The sequence below is a fragment of the Ctenopharyngodon idella genome, chromosome 13 (genome assembly GCF_019924925.1).
Source record: "Ctenopharyngodon idella isolate HZGC_01 chromosome 13, HZGC01, whole genome shotgun sequence".
NCBI lineage: Eukaryota > Metazoa > Chordata > Actinopteri > Cypriniformes > Xenocyprididae > Ctenopharyngodon > Ctenopharyngodon idella.
Genome location: NC_067232.1, coordinates 19,369,695 through 19,389,988, shown reverse-complemented (window position 1 = coordinate 19,389,988; position 20,294 = coordinate 19,369,695). Strand labels below are relative to the sequence as shown.

The 20,294-nt window shown below is 35.2% G+C and overlaps 2 protein-coding genes across 5 annotated transcripts; one reads left to right on the top strand and one right to left on the bottom strand.

Moving 5' to 3' along the window:
* The first annotated feature begins 3,159 nt into the window (after positions 1-3,159).
* Positions 3,160-9,181, top strand: st3gal7 (ST3 beta-galactoside alpha-2,3-sialyltransferase 7). Its single transcript, XM_051917608.1, has 7 exons — positions 3,160-3,319; positions 3,450-3,608; positions 3,775-3,895; positions 6,627-6,952; positions 7,064-7,250; positions 7,556-7,696; positions 8,209-9,181. Exons 2-7 carry the CDS (start codon positions 3,475-3,477, stop codon positions 8,443-8,445), a joined length of 1,146 nt encoding a protein of 381 aa, XP_051773568.1. The 5' UTR covers positions 3,160-3,319; positions 3,450-3,474; the 3' UTR covers positions 8,446-9,181.
* A 242-nt stretch (positions 9,182-9,423) lies between these two features.
* Positions 9,424-19,134, bottom strand: hps1 (HPS1 biogenesis of lysosomal organelles complex 3 subunit 1). 4 transcript variants are annotated; one of them, XM_051917604.1, is made up of 19 exons: positions 18,967-19,123; positions 18,574-18,630; positions 18,244-18,365; positions 17,935-18,069; positions 16,777-16,919; positions 16,507-16,615; positions 16,264-16,424; positions 16,048-16,147; positions 15,899-15,968; positions 15,715-15,770; positions 14,460-14,615; positions 14,001-14,180; positions 13,127-13,203; positions 12,871-13,002; positions 12,723-12,787; positions 12,431-12,576; positions 12,111-12,224; positions 11,938-12,020; positions 9,424-9,981 (listed from the first exon to the last, which is right to left on the bottom strand). In XM_051917604.1, the coding sequence occupies exons 2-19, from the start codon at positions 18,620-18,622 to the stop codon at positions 9,819-9,821; spliced, it is 2,061 nt and encodes a 686-aa protein (XP_051773564.1). In that variant the 5' UTR covers positions 18,623-18,630; positions 18,967-19,123; the 3' UTR covers positions 9,424-9,818. The 4 variants fall into 4 exon arrangements, with proteins under 4 accessions (XP_051773564.1, XP_051773565.1, XP_051773566.1 ...); XM_051917605.1 differs by lacking the exon at positions 18,574-18,630 and having other exon boundaries at positions 18,967-19,134; XM_051917606.1 differs by lacking the exons at positions 18,574-18,630; positions 18,967-19,123 and adding an exon at positions 18,694-18,914.
* Positions 19,135-20,294: the final 1,160 nt, after the last annotated feature.

Here is a 20,294-nt window from a genome sequence, read left to right as displayed (position 1 = left end):
CAATAAAAGACGACAAAACTTTCTCAGACAGGTACTTCCCAGACTTAATACAAATAAACAACATAGAAAAATTATATAAATTAAATTATTTCTCATTTTAAGAAAAAAATCCTGTACCTCCTCCCGTTTGTCAAGGGCTGCTCTTCTATCTACCACAGCCGTCGCCCATAGGATGTTCTCGTCCATTATGAAGAAAAATATGTATATATATATATATATATATATATATATATACAGTATAAAAAGAAGTTAACCAAGAGTATTTTCAAGTCAAAAACTTTCACAAATAACAGTGTGAAAATCCCACTGTTAACAGCAGACCTGCTGGACTGAGATCTGAACTGGTCTTATAGCTCTCAGCAGGAATGTAAAGCCACGTCAGGCCCTGTGTGACAGCTGTGGACAGGAGCTGGATCACACACAAACACGCAACCCGCTGCTGCCCATGAGCTCACCGTTCATTCGGTGCCATCCACCTCCACAGGCCTGCCCTCTGCCACACTCTGGGAGTCCAGTTTTACAAGAATCACGACTCAATAAACACCCTGTTTTGGAGATTATGTTATTTATAAGCGTTTCATTAGTGTCAAGTGATACCTCATAAATGCTTTCTAGTTTCAAAGAACGCCTGTTAACAAACAAGGTGCAATCGTGGACCAGCATTCAGGAACATCCTGTGAGTTGTACATGGTCAAGAATGCACACAAATGTCTTATTATGATTAAGTGTCTGTGGTATGCAGTTTGTATTTGAAGGAAGAACAGAAGCAAATGGTTGTGAAGGTGAGATAAAGTTGAAATTTTCAATAAAACCATCATCATTTGACAAACAAAATAAAACAAACTGAACCAAGCATTAAGCTACAGCAAATAATCATGTGTAAATACTCCTAATGGTTTGTTTGATTTTATAACAATGCAATGCTGTTCAAGTCCTTCACCTGACCAGTCATTAAATGTTAGGAGTCACCCCTAACAATTTGTGATTTAAATATTTATTGGGAAAGAACTAAAAATTGACAATAACTGTTCAAATATCTGTTTAAAACTAACTAAAAACTTCTGCTTAGTTTACTGAATTTAGTAATGTTGAATTTAGTAGTTATTAAAGTATTTTTTCCAGGCTTTTTTTCCTATAGTTTTTTAAAGCAGTAGCAGTATTTATTTTTATTTTTTTATATAATATTATAAAGCAAATAAAGAGTTACAGCTGAGAATACTAAAGCAATATTCAATCAAATTAGATGCCTGTACTTATGTCTTTTTATAAAACGGTTAGTTCCTGTCATTGATTCTGATTATTCACGATAAGACACGGCTATGACCGCTTCACCTAACGGTTCTGTGTATCACTACACAACACCCTTAGCAACCACTCTTAGCAACGTAAACTGTATGTTCTCAATTGATATTGTTCATTAAAGCTTACTGTATTATGTAGAAGAGTGTGAAAAAGATCGAGTGAGCGAGTTTGTTACCTGCATTCAGATTTAGCATTTTCCTTCAGGTCAGTCCTATGTTCATAATCTGTTTAAATGTCCATTGTATTATCTTGTCCTTTTAACAGTTAAGGGGTTTTCTTGTGACTGACAGTGCTAGTCAAAGCATTTTTGCGTCTTGTTCCGTGTTCACAACAATTCAGTCTTTTCAATGTAAAAGTCTTCGATACTGACTGACACACTCATAAAGACAGTCTTTGCCGCCATCTAATGGCGTAATAACGTAACTTCTGTTACTGTTCATGATCAGGGACTATTTTTTTCGGCGGAAGGAAGACTTTTATTGAAAGTATTGAAGGTGATACAGCACAGCCTCTCATACCTTATTGCTTACTTAAGACACACAATAATTCCAAGAAAGGCTGCTATTTATTATGTTTCCTTTACTCATGTTCAAATGCTGTTTAATGCTATCGGTCTAACTGAGATCCTGATTGTTTTTTGTGCCAGATAAATAAAAATTTTCTCTCTCTATCTAGACTTCATTCAAAAGTTTGGGGGCAATAAGTTTTTTTCTTTTTTCTTTTTTCTTTTTTTTACATTAAATTGATGAAAAGTGACAGTAAAGTTACTTTAACATTGTTACAAAAGATTTCTATTTCAAATAGAAAATGCTGTTCTTTTGAACTTTCTATTAATTAAAGAATCCTGAAAAAAAAAAAAAGTATTACAGTTTCCACAAAAATATTAAGCAGCACAACTGGTTTCAATATTGATAAGACATGTTTCTTGGGCAGCAAATCAGCACACTAGAATGATTTCTGAAGTATCATGTGACACCAAAGACTGGAGCAATTATGCTGAAAATTCAGCTTTGACATCACATAAATAAATTAGATTTTGAAACATTCAAATAGAAAATAGTCATTTTAAATTGTAATAATATTCACAATATTACTGTCTATACTGTATTTTTGATCAAATGAGAAAGCATAAGACATTTCAAAAACACTTAACCCCAAACTTAGTGTACAGTGTGTGTGTGTGTGTGTATTATATATATATATATATATATATATATATATATATATATATATATATATATATATATATATTATTATACACACACATACACACACAATACATAACAGCATACAGGCTTCACCAACACTGAGCCTCAGTTGAAGGGATAGTTCACCCAAAAATGAAAATAGTATGAAAGACAAAATGGTCAAAGGGGACCAGAAACTGTTTGGTTACCCACATTCTTCAAAATATCTTCTTGTGTGTTCAACAGAACAAAGAAACTCATACAAGTTTAGATCAACTTGAGGGTGAGAAAATGATGACAGAATGTTCATTTTTGGGTGAACTACCCCTTAAACTCTCTCAAAACATCTTGTTATTTCACATCCTCAAGTTCCATCAGATTTCTTTGACATAAATACCCATGTAACAAACATCTTGAAAACTAGGATTGAGCAGAAAAGTCATGCTTTAACTCTGAGAAAGGAAAGTCAATAAGGTGTGTGTACTTATGTTTAGTTATTAAGATTATTATTATTTGCTTTGAGCAATAGCTGTACATGCCGTCTAAAGGACTTTGAAATGCTGATATTAGGTATGGTATCAAACATATTCATAAATGGCAGTGTGTGCGGTTGTTTAAACAGTAGACTAGATAAAGTACTGTGGTATACAACGTGAAGCCTTTTAGACGGGTGAATGATTAACTGTGAGGAGGGATCAGAGTGAGACAAAACACTGTCACTGCCACAAAAGGGAAGCGGACGTAAGGGACAAAAGCGCAGCTCATATTCAAAACAACACTGGCATGTTTCTATCTCTACACCTGGATGAAGACAGCATCTGAAATAAGAGGTAAGAAACAACACATATAAAGGCATAAAGTATTAAAACGTGCTGTGAATGAAGGCTGTAGAACATTGACTCTATAGAGCAAACAAGCAAAATTTGACTCCTGGTTCAATTAGTATTTCATAATTAACAGGCGTAGTTGGGAACTGGCTGGAAAAATGGTGACTCTGAAACATTTAAGTGTTAAAGGCAATGATGAAGACAGCGTTCCTCTGTTACCGGAAGCTAGCAGCTTGGAGAGCCCAACCACCCAACACCACGGGGCAGAGTCCAGAGAATTCTTCCTCAGCCGGTGGGTTTGCCCGAGATAAGCACTGTGACATGATGGAAACATGCTTGCCATTCACATGCTTCACTGGAGATTTAGAGACGCATTCCATTTAAACCAATGAAGCACATGAGCATTTAAAACACATTAAGACTGTCAGCTTCAAAAGACTGCTGTTTTATGATTTCAGGAGGAACAACTTCATTTTAAGCGTTTTTCTGTTGTTGAGCTGTTACTCTGCACTTTTGGTTCCTGCGTATCTGCCAACCCCAGAGCCCATCTGGACTAATGACAGCTCTGCTGAAACTCTGGTACTGAAATTCACAGTTTCATCTGTGACTTGACTTATCATTTAAGAGACTTGATATTTAACTGTGACTTTACTACAGGATTGAGTTGATTCAAATAATCCAAGTGGAGTTTATATATAATTATTTTGTAACACTTTACAATAAAGGTCTCATTTGTTAACATTAATGTATTAACTAACAGTGCATTTGTTACAGTATTTATTAATCTTTGTTAATGTTATTTAAAGGCACAATATGTAAGATGTCTGGATTAAAATATCCAAAATCGCTAGAACAATGTTATATATTTTATTGACTTTTGTTGCATTGATGCTTTTGGGAAACGCAGCCCAGAACAATGCTTAACAGCAGACAGAAAGATATAATATTATTATTATTAGTTATTTCACAATAAACAAAATGAAATAGTAGCCTACATACTTTGTGCAATCACATTTATTTACATTGAAGGTTAAAAGTTCATATTGATGTTCTGTCAGAATACAAATGTTGCATTGAATGGGTGCAACAGCTTGTCACTGGCAGCTTATGAAAATGAAGCATTACTAAAGTGACCATAGTTCAGCTAGGTATATAGTAGGCTTATTTGTAGATTTGGTTTACCAAGTAAACATTTTAACTATGTGTAAACAAAAATATAATCTAATAAACTGCAATTAAGGCATATTGAATGTTAAAATGCCTTTCAAATATAATGTTAAGTGGGAATTATAACCCATTTTACTCTTAGTAATTCAATAATTAAATAAATGTTAAAATCTATAAATTCATATTAGAGGTATAGTATCGGTATATATGATACTATACCTCTAGTGGGCGATACCACTTATTTTGTTTTCGATACGATACCGATACTTTCAAGGCCAATATTGCCTTGAAAGTATCGGTATCATATCGAAAACAAAATAAGTGGTATCGCCCATCCCTATCGATCGCCCCCAGGTGGCTGGAAGCAGTATAGGTCATAAACCCCGCCATCTCCATGAAATGAAATGGGACATGAGACAAACTAAACAATCAAATTACACTTTAAAAATTTTTTCCCAAAAATGGTTTCTGTCATTTTAGGCAGTTTTTTTATCACATTGGTGTTAGTTCAAGTGTTCGTTCTTTAAATAAGTTTGGTTTTAGTTAGTTATTTGATGCTAATTTGATGCTTATTTGAAGCCAGCGTCTGCGGCTTAATAAAAGTTCCGCTGCTCTCGAGCCATGTGTTGTGCTCGTCTCTCATTGGCAATCGCTCCAGCGGCCTCGTTCCGCTCCAACAGCTTTCAGCCACACCCTGCTTCATACTACAGTAATGTTAATAAATCTTTAATACACTAGCTCATCCATTCTTTTCCGCCGGCTGTAGAACTGGCTTGAAGACATTTCACCCGTGATTCTGTGAAATGAAGGCGTCATCAAGCTACGACTTTGTTTTGAATAAGTGACACCTAGTGGTGAAAATTACATATTGTGCCTTTAATAAAAATCCAGCTGTTCATTGTTTGTTCATGGTAGTTCGCAGTGCGTTAACTAACCTTAACAAATACAACATTTCATTTTAATAATGTATTAGCAAATGTTGAAATTAACATTAACTAAGACTAATAAATGCTGTAGAAATATTCATTCTTAATTTATGTTAACTAAAGTAGGTAACTAATATAAATTAATTAAACCTCATTGTAAAGTGTTACCAATTATTCAAACCCAGAGTTTTTTTTCTACAATTTTTATAGAGGATTATAGTGCTGTATTAATATTTAATTAAATTATCAATCAATATATAAATATATAAATCACAAACGTTGTCATATAATTAAATACATTAAAATTTCAAAAGTTTGGTGTCGGTAAGATTTTTTTAATGGTTTTGAAAGAGGCCTCTTATGCTCATCAAGGTATTTATTTGATCAAAAATACATAGTAAATGTTGTGAAATATTAAAATAAATTTTCTATGTTTTAAAATAATTAATTTGTGTATTAAATAATTAATTCTATTGATGGCATGCTGAATTTTCTGTCTTCAGCATCACATGATCCATCAGAGCAGTCTAAAATTCTGATTTGGTGCTCAAAAAACATTTCTTATTATTAGTGTTAAACAGTTGTGCTGCTTAATATTTTCGTGGAAACCATGATACATTTTTATTATTTGATGAATATAGTAAAAAAAAAAAAAAAAAAAAAAAACATTTCAGTTTTTATCAATTAATGTCCTTACGTTTTGAAACATTCACATAAAAGTTTTTTAAAATTGTAATAATATTCACAATATTACTGTTTATACTGTATTTTTGATCAAATAAGAAGAGACTTCAAAAACATTTAAAAAAAATCTTACTTAACCCAAACTTAGTGTGCAGTATGTTTGTGTCACATGATCCTTTAGAATCATCAGATCCTTCATTCTAATATTCTGATTTGGTGCTCAAAAAACATTTCTTATTATTATCAATGTTGAAAACAGTTGTGCTGCTTAATATTTCTGTGGAAACCATAATAGTTTTATTTATTAAGAATAAATTGTATTTCTTAATTTAATCTTATTTTCTTAAAAAAAACAACAACTTTTAAACAGTAGTGTATATGTAAATAAATAATCTATATTAATTATGTATAATAAGGTAGAAGGTACAAGTACAAATCTGATAAGTATCTTTGCTATTGCAATCAGTATGAACACTCACTTATAAAGACATGTTGTTGTCAGGTATCTAAACGCTCATTTGTGCACACCTCAGGCTCTGCTGAATCAGTCAGCGGCTCTGCTGTCTCAGTCATGCCGCAGTAGCTGGAGTGTGGAGAGGGTGATGACGCTTGGTACACCGACTGGGCTGCTGAAGATCCCCGTGTTCCTGGAGAATGGCACACAGGACTGGGCACTGCCTCCTCCTCTGGGTCTGCAAGGTAGTGAGGAGATAGTGGCTCAGGCCATGAAAGCTTTGCCTTATACTGGTGTACCTACTGGCCCAGAGACCTGCAGGAGATGCGTGGTGGTTGGAAGCGGTGGCATTTTACGTGGCAAAAATCTTGGACCTCATATAGACCAGTACAACATTATCATCAGGTTAGTTCATTAACAAACACACACCGGTGTGGTGTTATAGCGTCACCGAGACATATTAACTTGTCCGAACTAACTGTATTGGTATTAATATTTTAATCTTCATACCTACAGAGTGAACGATGCTCCAGTATTTGGATTTGAGAGAGACGCTGGCTCTAGAACTACCATTCGGCTCATTTATCCAGAAGGGGCTCCTTCCCTGTTACAAGAATACAAGAATACTGAAGTGGTGGCTTTGGTCGTATTCAAGAGCTTAGATATAGCATGGCTCACCTCTGCAGTAACCAAAGAACCTTTGGTGAGTAATGTTAGAAGGTTTTCAGGAGGGACATTCTCATTCTAGAGAGCATTTTGTTGAACAAAAATTAGTATACGCCTCTGAGTGCAAGATGAATCATAAATTTTTGTGAAACAGAGGGACTGTAAATATTAAATGTTTTTGTCATCTTTTAGGTGTGCTCTAGCCTTAAAGATAACAGAAATAGCCTAAAAATAATTTTATGGGAACTTTGAATCACCTACAGCAGGAATATAGCCTAATTGTTTACATGAACAGTCCAGATATCAGTAAAAGAGTCATTGTCTGTCCCTGTCTTTTTGAAGAGTTGGTGGTCTAAATTATGGTTCTGGAGGGAAGTAATAGACACGATACCTCTTCAACCAGAAAATGTTCGCATCCTGAATCCTGAAATCATGTACAGGACTGGACAGGTGCTGCAAACCTATGCAGAGAAACAGAAAAAGGTCAGAACTGAGATCCTTTTTAAAATGTGCAAACTCAAAACTTTTAATTCTCCTTGCTTTGAATTCAGAAGGTTACTAAATAGATTGTTGCTCGTAAAACACACACACATACATATAAACAGATATATATATATATATATATATATATATATATATATATATATATATATATATAGACATATATATTAAAAACAGTAATATATATTGTGAAAAATTATTTCAATTAAAAATGTAATTTATTCATGTGATGGCACAGCTGAATTTTCAACATCATTCCTTCAAAAATCATTCTAATTATTGTCTAATTATTATCAATGTTGTAACAGTTGTGCTGCTTAATATTTTTGTTTAAAAGAACAACATTATATGAAATATAAATAAATTTGTAACATTATAAATTATAAAGTCTTTACTGCTGTTAAATTAAATGTGTCCTTGTAGAATGAGCCTCCTGCTAAATCTTCTGCTGCTAACATTGTTCATTTAAGTCAATTTTATATTTTGTTTGTTAGATGGTGCCGACCCTGGGTATAACGGCAGTAGTTCTGGCCCTGCAGGTGTGTGATGAGGTGAGTTTAGCTGGATTTGGATACGACCTGCAGCACCCTGGAGCTCTGCTGCATTACTATGGGTCTCTCCGCATGGACGCCATGAGGGCACAGGTGGTTCACGACGTCAGCGCTGAGACCATCTTACTGCGGGAGCTGGTTAAAGCTGGAGCGGTGCGAGACCTCACCGGTGCACTGTAATGACTGCAGAGACTCTGAAACAGCTACATGTAGAAGTTAAAAGAGATGAGAAACCACAGAAACAGACCTGCTGGAAGACAATAGTATCGATCTTATAAATTCCCTGTAAAATGTGAAAATTTCAGGGCAAATTTACTAAATTGTCTAATTTGGCGGTAAAATGTGACATAGATATTACCCAAAAAACATAATATACAAACAAAGGCATTTAAAAAGTGAAAATGACTACTAAAATAAAATTAAAACCAAAGCTACTATAATACACATTTAAATATAGCTTTATAAAAGATGACAAAAGATTTATTCAGATAAATTTTATATTTATTTATCTTGGAAAACTGATTACATAGTGTAAAAACATTTTTTAACAGAACATTACATATATATCCAAACAATATTGTATTAAAATGTTTGAGTGTGATAATCGGTCCTGAAAAATATCACATATTTCTAAAACAAAGCAGTGGGTTAAAAACAAACACACTTTCATTATGTACATCATATTTAACTTAATCTCTGAACTAAAATTTAAATATAGGGAATATTTTGTTGCATTTCTGTAACACATTCATGATCATTAATTACAGCTAGAAAAAAAGTGCTGACATAATGGAAGGAGAGAAACCATCTGCTATTGCAATACAATGGATATTTTTGACAGCAGGATAAATAAATTGTAATTGTCTTAAGAATTAGATTTGTGTATTTCAGCTTTAACTTTACAACCATTAAAAAAAAAAAATTGTTGGCACGCTAAAAACTGAGTTAAGAAAAGGTAAGGTAGGCAATTTCTGAGAGGTTAGCAATAGCAAGCTAGCTTTGAAAGCACCGCCCTCTCTTCAGAATGTCTTTACAACGGAAATGAATCAATACTAAATTGATTTTAGCTAAACAATGAAACTATTTTCTTTAAGAGCTACTGTATAGGCGAAATTAACTCTGTTTGCATCATTGAATCATTTTCCTTTTATCACTGTAAAGATGCTTTGAAACAATCTGTATTGTATAAAGCGCTATATAAATAAAGGTGACTTGGAAAAAAGAAAAAGAAAAAAGTGTTTCCTATAATATTTGGTCCTGGTTTCACAAAAATAATTGGTAAATAACAGACACTTTTATTGCATTACGAGCACCTTAAGAATGGCTGTTTCTCACTGTTCACTTGCACATTACATTCAGTTCTTTATAAGCACAAGAAATGCAATGTTTAGTTTCCCAGCACAATATTTTCTGCAATTACCTGAACTGAAATGAGAAGTGCTTGTGCAGAAAGTGCATAAAACTCTCCATATAGATTATACATCATGCAGCAACAGAATTAAGTGAAGATGGCTGCATGGACCATATTCCTCTGACTCTGAGGACCGTGTTGGTCACAGGAGCGGGATACGGGAGGGCTCCCACAGCTTGCGGGCCAGTTGACTGCAGTGCTGAAGAATATATTCATTGGGGATTACACCCAGATGCACCGTCAGCAGTTCATAACACTTCACCACTTCATTCTGATGTCTTTTGCTGTAATAGCGCAGCAGTTTCCTATGACAGTACAGAATAGACATGTGTTAAAGAAAGTTCAGCTTCCTATCTCCTGGCAATGACCTAGAAACCATCCAAAACACCGTAGCAACTGCCTACCAGCCACTAAGGACACAACAGCAACATCTAGCAAAGTCCATTTCCATTCAAACTTAAATCTTACATGGCTACTTTTGAATAGAATATTTATGTACATTAACCTTCAAACTGAACTATTTTAAAGTGCCCCAATTATGCTATTTATTATGCTATTAAGGCTCCTAATTTTGTTTTGGAGGTCTCCTACAATAGGTTTACATGCATCCAAGGTCATTTCAGTTTTTTCATAATATACATTGCACATCACCTCATTTCTCAGTGAGTCTGAAAACTGTTTGTTCTTAGTTTCAGTCTCTCTAAACCCCTCCTTTCCAAGAGCCTACTCTGCTCTGACTGGTCAGACGGCCCAGTCTGTTGTGATTGGGCTATAGTGCGTGTCGGAACCAAAACTCCCATTGCCATCTCTGAATTTCAGCTGTGGATCTTCCTGAGCACTTGATACACAGTGATATGAACAGAAACGTCGGTTTTACCGTAACAATTCGAGCCCGAGTCCTCGTCCTTTAGAAGTGCATGCAAAGTGGATTTGCTTTCGCAGTGCTGAAAACAGCGTCTTCTCGACAACATGAACTAAACTCTTCCAGGCCTCAGAATCAACTACAGTGTTGAAGGGCTGGCAAAGTAGATGCTGTTCGTGGGCAGCCAATGAAGACCATAAGCTGGCATTATGCTAATCTGTTACAAACCTACATAGACTACCATTCAAAGGTTTGGAAACATTACTATTTTTCATGTTTTTGAATGAAGTCTCTTATGCTCATTAAGGCTGCATTTATTTCACAATAAATACAGAAAAAAACAATAATATTGTGAAATATTATTACAATTATGGTTTTCTATTTTAATATACTTTAAAATATAATTTATTTCTGTGATGCAAAGCTGAATTGTCAGCATCATTATTCCAGTCTTCAGTGTCACATGATCCTTCAGTAATATGCTGATTTATTATCAATGTTGGAAACAGTTGTGCTGCTTAATATTATATTATAAACTGTGATACTTTTTCAGGATTCTTTGATGAATAAAAAGTTAAAAAACATCAGCATTTATTTAAAATAGAAATCTTTTGTAACAATATACACTACCATTCAAAAGTTTGGGGTCAGTAATTTTTTAATTTTGAAAGAAATTAATACTTTGATTCAGCACGGATGTGTTAAATTGATAAAAAGTGATAGTAAAGATTTATATTGTTAGAAAAGATTTATATTTTGAATAAATGCTGTTCTTTTTAACCTTTTATTTATCAATGAATTCTGAAAAAGGTATCACAGGTTCCAAAAAAATATTAAGCAACACAACTGTTTTCAACATTGATAATAACTGAGTATCAAATCAGCATATTAGAATGATTGCTGAAGGATCATGTGACACTGAAGACTGCAAATTCAGCTTTGCATCACAGAAATAAATTATATTTTAAAGTATATTAAAATAGAAATCCATAATTTTAAATTGTAATAATATTTCACAATATTATTGTTTTTTCTGTATTTATTATGAAATAAATGCAGCCTTAATGAGCATAAGAGACTTCGTTCAAAAACATTAAAAATAGTAATGTTTTCAAACTTTTGACTGGTAGTGTAGGTTCATGCAGGAAGTAAGACTGGAGTTACTGATGACTTGTTTCAAGCAGTTTAGAATCTGAGACAATAACTCCATTTATCGTGCACTCTGAAACATTTCAGACCTTTTACATTCACAAACAGCTATATTACACACTGCATGAACGGTAATATCCAAAAGAGCATAATAGGGGCACTTTAAACTCTTAGACAAGGTGTTGTCAAGTTATTCTGAATGATAAATATGCTTCAAACTGCAAGTGAAGTCCTTGTTTCTAGGTCTTACTTATAATAATCACAGGTGAGCATTCCTATCGGAGCGGTGTCATCTGGGAAACTGGGTATGTCTATCACTTCCAGTTTGTAACCCTGTCAAAACAAAAGTTAATCCTGATTACCATTGACTATGTAACTTTCATTATATAAATTATATAGTAATTGAAAAGAAGATGCAATTACCGCTTCATTTTCAAACCACAAAAAGTAACAGTAGAAATAATCTCCATCTCGGAGTGTGACGGTGGCGTAACCCTTGTGTAGGTATCGCCGTGTTGTTGCCACAAGACTCCAAACCTGCACAGATTCATGACGAGACTAATAAATCATCAATAAGTAATGAAAAATATACAGTATTGCTGAAAAGTTTGGGATTTGGTAGTGTGTGTGTATATTATATATATATATATATATATATATACATATATATATTACACACGGTATATATAAAAAAAAAACACACACATGACGATTTTGATGATGGGCTATAAGCTCAAAATCACCTTGTTCTTTATGAAGTCAGCTAGAGGTCCCTTTCCGAGCTCAGAGACGGTGCGATCAGTCACATTTAGGGAGGGCGCTATCATTTGACCACTTGAACGATCCACATAGATAAAGTGGATGAGACCAGGAAACTCTTCCAGGTATGTGAGATGGCATGGTTAAAGTCTATCACAATGTCACATGACAACAGAAGATTGAAGTGTGAATGCAACACATGTAAATAGATAAATGCCTCCCTGACAACTACTGATCACATCAAACCAAAATACTCAATGTAGAAAAAAGGATATGACACCATTGTGATATTTCTTTTGCTTTTCACCAGCAGAAAATCCTTCCAGTCCATCAACTTCTCTCTGCAACAAATGTGACAGTCAAAAGTGATTTAATGCTAAAGCACAACAAAATGAGTACTATAGAAGTATCTGTTCATACATACTGGACCATGTTCAGAGCTCGTTCTTGCAGATGAGGAGCTAATCGCTGACTGCTGCCCATGCACTCAGCTGCAAAAAACTGCCTGTACACACCACACAACTGAGTCTTCATGTTTCGACAAGAGGGCAGCAAACTGCAACAACACATAAAACGGGAGTTTTACATCACTTACCAGAGGTCAAATGAGTAAATTTAGCCACATTTCACTACAGAAAAGACAGTTTTTTCAGTTTGTTAATAAAAAGAACAGCACTCACTCTCTTGTGAATCCAGATCCAGATCTGGTGAAAGCCTTGTTCTTAAAGTCTGTCCACACATTTTGAAGATGGGAAGTCTGAACACATAAATGAAGAGTTGAGTTTTCAAAAAAATGCTATTATAGCGACAGTGGTCCACCATTTCTGGTCAATGCATTTCTAGTGCAGAGCATACATTACTGTTCAAAGTTTGGGGCCGGAAAGTTTCTTTTCAGAAGAATGCATTAAACCCATCAAAAGTGACAGCGAAATACACTTTGTTACTAATAAAAATTGTATTTCAAAGAAATTCTGCTTTTAAACTTTCTATTCACCAAAGAATCCTAAATAAAAAAAAAATAAAAAAATAAAAAAACAAGTATCGTTGTTTCCACAAAAAACATTAAGCAGCACAACTGATTTCAACATTGATAATAAATGTTTCTTGAGCAGCAAATCATCATATTAAAATGATTTCTGAAGGATCATGTGACACTGAAGACTGGAGTACTGGCTGCTGAAAATTCAGCTTTGCCATCACAGAAATAAATTATATTTTAAAATACATTCAAATAGAAAACGGTTCTTTTAAATTGTAATAATATTTCACAATATTACTGTTTTCATTGTATTTTTGATCGAATAAATACAGCCTTGGTAAGTGTAAGAGACTTCTTTCAAAAATATCATAATAATAATTAAAAAAAACTAACATTTTGGCAAAAAAATTGTTATTAAATGAAAAAGTACTAAATGAACCAATTATTCAGAATTGAAATCTGATGCAGAATTGTTAAATTCCTCATGAGTCCTAATGATAGCACATTGTAAAGAGGATCTGACAGTGTGCAATGGATTAAGAGTGTGTGTGCTCGGTTCGGTTGTCCACACTGACCTGAATGTCCATGCTGGCCCAGCCTTTGATTAACTTCTCCAGTCTGCCCCGTTGCTCCTGGACAGAGGGCTGACCCCGTGTGGCCGCAGCGCCTTCATGCCCCTCACACAACCTCTTCTCCAGCTTCACAAAGGCTTCCAGAAAGTAGTAAACAGACACTGCAATATGACTGTTGGGGATCTATTGATGCATAAATAAAACAGAAAAAATGAGCTGGGAACTCTACATGTTTGTTTCAAACCTACACGATCATGTTATTCAGCATGATTTGAGAATGAGCCAAAGAGCATCTTGTACTTCAATGGAAGCAAAAATATTGTCTATACAAATGTGTTTATTTGAAAAGAGTGCAGAATCATAAATATGACAAAATTGAAGAAGATGCAATATAACTTTTCTTTGCATAAGAGGTCTAATAATGTTAATATACAGAATGCATGATATTCAGAAAGACTTCACCTTGGTGAGCAACACTAGTGTGATTCCAGGCCAGAGAGATAGGCAATACATGGAGTGAGGCATCATGGGACACTCTTTGGCTTCCAGGAATACTCTGGATGGGGCTGAGGGGTCAGGAGTGGGAACTTCAAGAGTTTGCAGACTGTCCTCAGCCATCTAAAATCATAAGATATATGAGAAACTTCTCTATATATACACATTTTATATGATACAAAACTTTGGGGTCAGTAAGAAGAAGAGCATTTTCACCAAAAATACAATAAAAAAATAGTAATATTGAGAAATATTACAATTTAAAAGAACAGTTTTCCATTTGAATAGATTTTAATTACTCCAGTCTTCGGTGTCACATGATCCAGTGTCAGTGTGTCATTCTAATATGCTGATTTGCTGCTTAAGAAACATTTTTTATTACTATCAATGCTGAAAACTGTTGTACTGCTTAAGATTTTTGTGGATATGTCTTTTTCAGAATTCTTTGATAAATAGAAAGCTCTCTCTATACATCCTTTAGATATCATTCTGATTTGCTGATTTTATTGCTCAAGAAACATTTACTGTTTTATTATTATTAGTTGAAAAGGGTTGTGCTGCTTAATGAAGTGTGGAAAATTTGAAGAACAGCATTTATTTAAAATGAAAATCTTTGGTAACATTATGAATGCCTTTACTCTAATTCATCAAGCATGCATTAAAATGACTATCAAAAATAAAAGTATCAAATTCTTGCAAAAAATATATAAATAAATAAATAAAAGAAATCTTTCTGACCCCAAACTTTTGAACATTAGTGTACATTATCAGATCATATTACTTTAAGGGCAAAGACTATGGATGTAGAAAGATGGTTCACTCGTATTATTTATGAATGGGAGAAACTGCAACACGGAATATGGCGGAATAGGTCCCGCCTTCCATTAGAAGCTCTGGTTCCCATAGAAACCTGAGACTCATGCTTAGGACTGCACATGCGCATTGGCTCGTCTAGCCTTAAAAATAAGCTTTTTTTAATGCTATTTGAGCATAAGAAACAACATTTATGGGACAGTTCATGTCAGATTTTGTTGCTGACTTGAAATATGTTATTTAATTGTGAGTTCGCCAAGCAGTTTTTGAGATTTTAGGATTCCCCAATTCAAAGATGCCCGAAATAGCTGCCCGGAGGCATTGCAAATATGGCCGCCGAGTGAACAGACTTTCCTTGAAATGGACTTTGTTTAAGGGCCACAGAGAAGGACAGGAACAGATAGCTCACCTGAACGTCAGGATCTACAAACTGGAAGACAGGAGGACTGTCACCTCTTGGTCGGACTATGCATTAAAAACACAAATATGCAGCTTGTATTTATATAACACTTATTTAAAAAATTTTAGTGAACATGTCTGAATGTCATTGCATTACACACAAAGTCTATGGAAGTCTACTCATTTTTAATCACCTGTTTCCCGTTCAGGAGGAGAGGGCTCTGGTGTGTAGAATACATCAGGAACTGAACTGTTCTCTAACTCCTAAATATGCAGAAAATACTGTCAGGGCACAATAAGAAATACAAAACTGTGAGATATCAACAACAAGACATATTCAAACCTCAGGAGATTCATCTAGGTCGATTTTGCTGGGATAGAGATCCTGCACAAGGATGATCAGAGCCAGGAGATCAGAGGGGTTTAGACTGCTGGCATTTCGACTGCACAAAAGTTAGAAATCTGAGATTATTTCGAAGTTCTCTGTAGAAGAATATTTGTCACTTCCTTCTGATTTATTTCTGATTTACATCATGTTCTCCATCAGCGTTTGCTGTACCTGGAGTAGAAGGCCAGCAGTTTGGTGTGCACCAGTATGAAAGCGTGCAGCACCTCCTCGCCTGCTCTGTCCATGTTGCTGTTGATCTGCTGCACCAGCCGACGCTCCAGAAACTCGATGCACTGCTCACAAAGGGTCGGGTGGATCAACCTTTCCACCGCCTGAATAGAGTCAGAGAACTCTTCATGTGTGATCTAAAACTAAACCTAGCATACAACTAATATAAACAGTGCTTGCACACACCTCCACTAAAAAGCTTTGGTCATGCTCTCGTAAGCGGCTGTATGTTTCCAGGAGGCTTCGTAACTTCTTCCATAACCGGTTCCTTTGCTCAGTATCTTGAGGGCGTAATCTGACAAATCATTTAAAATACAAGAAACAGTCTGTTAAAATTACTTTCATTTGATCAGGTTTAAGATCAAAAAATAATATGAAGTGCAATGCAATGATACTAATCTGATACTAAGTGTGGTATAAAATCTGGTGATGTTGAACTGAAAGTGTAGTTCTCACTCTTTCCTCAAGAGGGCCCCGCTGAGCGTCACCATCCCAAACATGATTTCTGTGAGTTTCTTCATCACATAGATCTTTCTCTTCAAATCCTCTTCTGTTTCATCTCCGTCTCCATTCACAGCGATGTATAGACATTCCTCAAACTGCATAACAGAAAGCAACAGTGTCATGTTGGTGGCAGATGTAGCATGAGTACTGGAGAAATACATTTAATTTCTTGAAACAGGGTCTATATGTTAAATTCATACTGTTACTGAAGAAAAGTGATTTTGAAGGTGGCATGGTTGTTCGTGCCAGACGGGCTGGTCTGAGTATTTCAGAAACTGCTGATCTACTGGGATTTTCACACACAACCATCTCTAGGGTTTACAAAGAATGATCCGAAAAAGAGAAAAATATCCAGTGAGCAGCAGATCTGTGGGTGAAAACACCTTGTTGATGCCAGAGGTTAGATGAGAATGGCCAGACTGGTTCGAGCTGATAGAAAGGCAACAGTAACTCAAATAACCACTCGAAGTCTGCAGAATCCTCTGAACGCACAACACATCAAACCTTGAAGCAGATAGACTACAGCAGCAGAAGACAATGGACCAGCATGCACGTGGGGAGCGAAGGCGGTGGACAGGGGTCAGCATGGGCACCCTGACTGATCTGGGGCTATGCAGCCCCATACACAACAAACTGCGATGCACTGTGTATTCTGACACCTTTCTATCAGAACCAGCATTAACTTCTTGAGCAATGTGAGCTACAGTAGCTCGTCTGTTGGATCGGACCACACAGGCCTTCGGTCCCCACGTGCATCAATGAGTCTTGGCCGCCCATGACCCTGTTGCCGGTTCACCACTTCCTTCCTTGGACCACTTTTGATAGATACTGACCACTGCAGACCGGGAATCCTTACGCATTTTTCCTGCTTCTAACACATCAAATTTGAGGACAAAATGTTCACTTGCTGCCTAATATATATTCCAACCACTAACAGGTGCTGTGATGAAGAGATAATCAGTGTTATTCACTTCACCTGTCAGTGGCCATAATGTTATGCCTGATCGGTGTATTTACAAGTTATTCACTGAAAGAGTGCTGTATGCTCATAACAAGCATGCATGCTGTAAGTGTAAGATCAGATAACTCTTTCATTCTGCTGTGGATTACCTGATGCAGAACATAGATATGATTGTTTTCTGTGCTGAAGGAGGTGTAATTGTCCCCGAGTCGGTCCACCATGGTGCTACAGGAGATGATGATGGGTGCAAAGAGAGTGTTAATGCTGTCTTCAAAAGCGGGCAGCTAAGAACACATAAAAAAAAAATATATTAAAATTCATTCAGCATTCCACAATAATATGCATGCATGTCTCATGTTAAAATTAAGTTCAACATAAAATGTTGCTTAATATTTTATTAATTGTCTCATGTAAAATATCTCTGTTTTATGTTTCTTTATGACAGCATTAATTCTCACTCGTTCTCCTTCTTCCTGGGAAACAACATACTGATCCTGAATCCGCTGCTCAAACTCGTTGTCAGTCCAGTAGAACAAAACCTCTGCGCTCTCGTTGGCCACCAGTAGACACTTCATTTTACCTGAACACAAATGCAGTTATTAGAGGAATAGTTAATATTATTCACACTTTTTCACTCACTGTGCATAACATCTTTCATAAATCTCTCAATGCAACTAGTAAAAAAAAATATATATATATAATTTATCAGTCCTAATAATTTGTAATGGATTCCAACATAACACAAACAAAAAAAAAAAAAAAAAAAAACAAAAACGAAACAGTATCACCTAATATTTTACAGTTCCAATATAGGGCCAGTATGACTTCTAACAGCATAAACGCTTCTGTAAGACACCAAAAAGAATTCAAAGACAATCTTTCAGAAATTAAAAACTCATATTGCTCACCACGCAACTTCTTCAAACTGTTCAGTAGTAGTAATTGTACAATACAATACAATGCAATACAAACAAGTTAATGACTACACAATCTCCAATAGGATGATACTCTTGTCGCATCTAAACTGCAGCAGAAGCCAAAACCTCTCGGTTCCTCCTGGATGAAACTAAAAAACCTCACGCCCCATCTGATACCTAATTCACAGAAAACCATAAGGTTTAAGTGGAAACTTTTTGCACTAAAACTTCTAACTACTTTACGTTTCAACAAAGTAAACTTACTATTTTAGGTGTTCGCATCTAGAACAGAAGAGTATCATTGCGCCCGAAAACCTGAGACAGTTCAATATCACAGCACAACAAACAGTTTGCCATCAGCTGTAAACTTCAGCAGCGCTTCCGTAATGTGTGTGTGCGGGTGTCACGTGATTTGATGATCACCAGGGAGCGCGCGTCACGTCTGGAATTCAGATCATGTGCGGCGGATCTGCAGCGCGTGATTCCTTTATTGCTCATTCATATAATAAGCTCATTCAAACTCACTTTTCTCACTCTTCTTTCTTTCTATCCGTTGGTTACTATATTACTAAGTTAAAATAACATAATCTAAACTCATTAAAGTGGCTAAAAACATTGAACAATGGATTATAATTATAGTTTGACTCATGACTGAATGATGCTGCAATCAATAAAATCGAAAACCAACCTTTTTTTTTACACACTCTCTCTTTTTCAGAGTCTGTAATAATGTTTAACAATTTATAAAATAATGTAATTGTCTTCCCCTTTTGTTTTAGCAACTCCAAAACTAGGCTACAGACACACAGGAAATATGTAGGCTATAAAATAAAAAAATAAAAAATCAATATATGTTCCTGTTCTTTTCTTTCTTTCTTTCTGCATGAAATTTTAAATAAATATTTTGGTGCTTTGACCTTTCCTTTGTTCAGTCTATGACACACACATGTAAGAATTTAACAAACTTTAACCCTATATGTAATTGGCTTATATATAGTGTAAACATCATGAAATCCACCATCTTGGCTTAAGGGGGATGGGTTCTGGGTCTTCCAAATAGGGTCAAATGTATAAACATTTTCACGCTGGGTTTGGTTACAGTGTGCATGGCAAAGCCAGGGAAGTCACGCAAAGGTAGTTTGACTCTTCACAGAACTCCAGTCCACAGCATATACAGAGAAAGAAACGTCACACTTCATTATGTCTGTATATGAATCCATGCTGTTGATTGTCAGCTTTGATCAAATGACAAAGACCTACCTGCATGTTTCACCACAATCATGCATATTTATAATTAAACCAAGGTTGTGGTTCAGTCAGGACATTTTTGCTTTGGAAAACAACAAAACTCCAGTCAATCTACACCCAGTTTTTTTTTTTTTTTAATGAAACAAAGTTTGGAAGTAGCCTACATATAGGATTATTTTATATATTTTTATTTTCAAATGCAAAATTTTCATGGCCCAAATGTATTCTCATAAGAATAATAATCGTATGCAATTTTGAAATTTAACTACAGTAAGACAAAAATGTTAAGAATATTATTTAATTTATTTATTTATTTATTTTTGCAGTGTAAGTTAGTGACTACT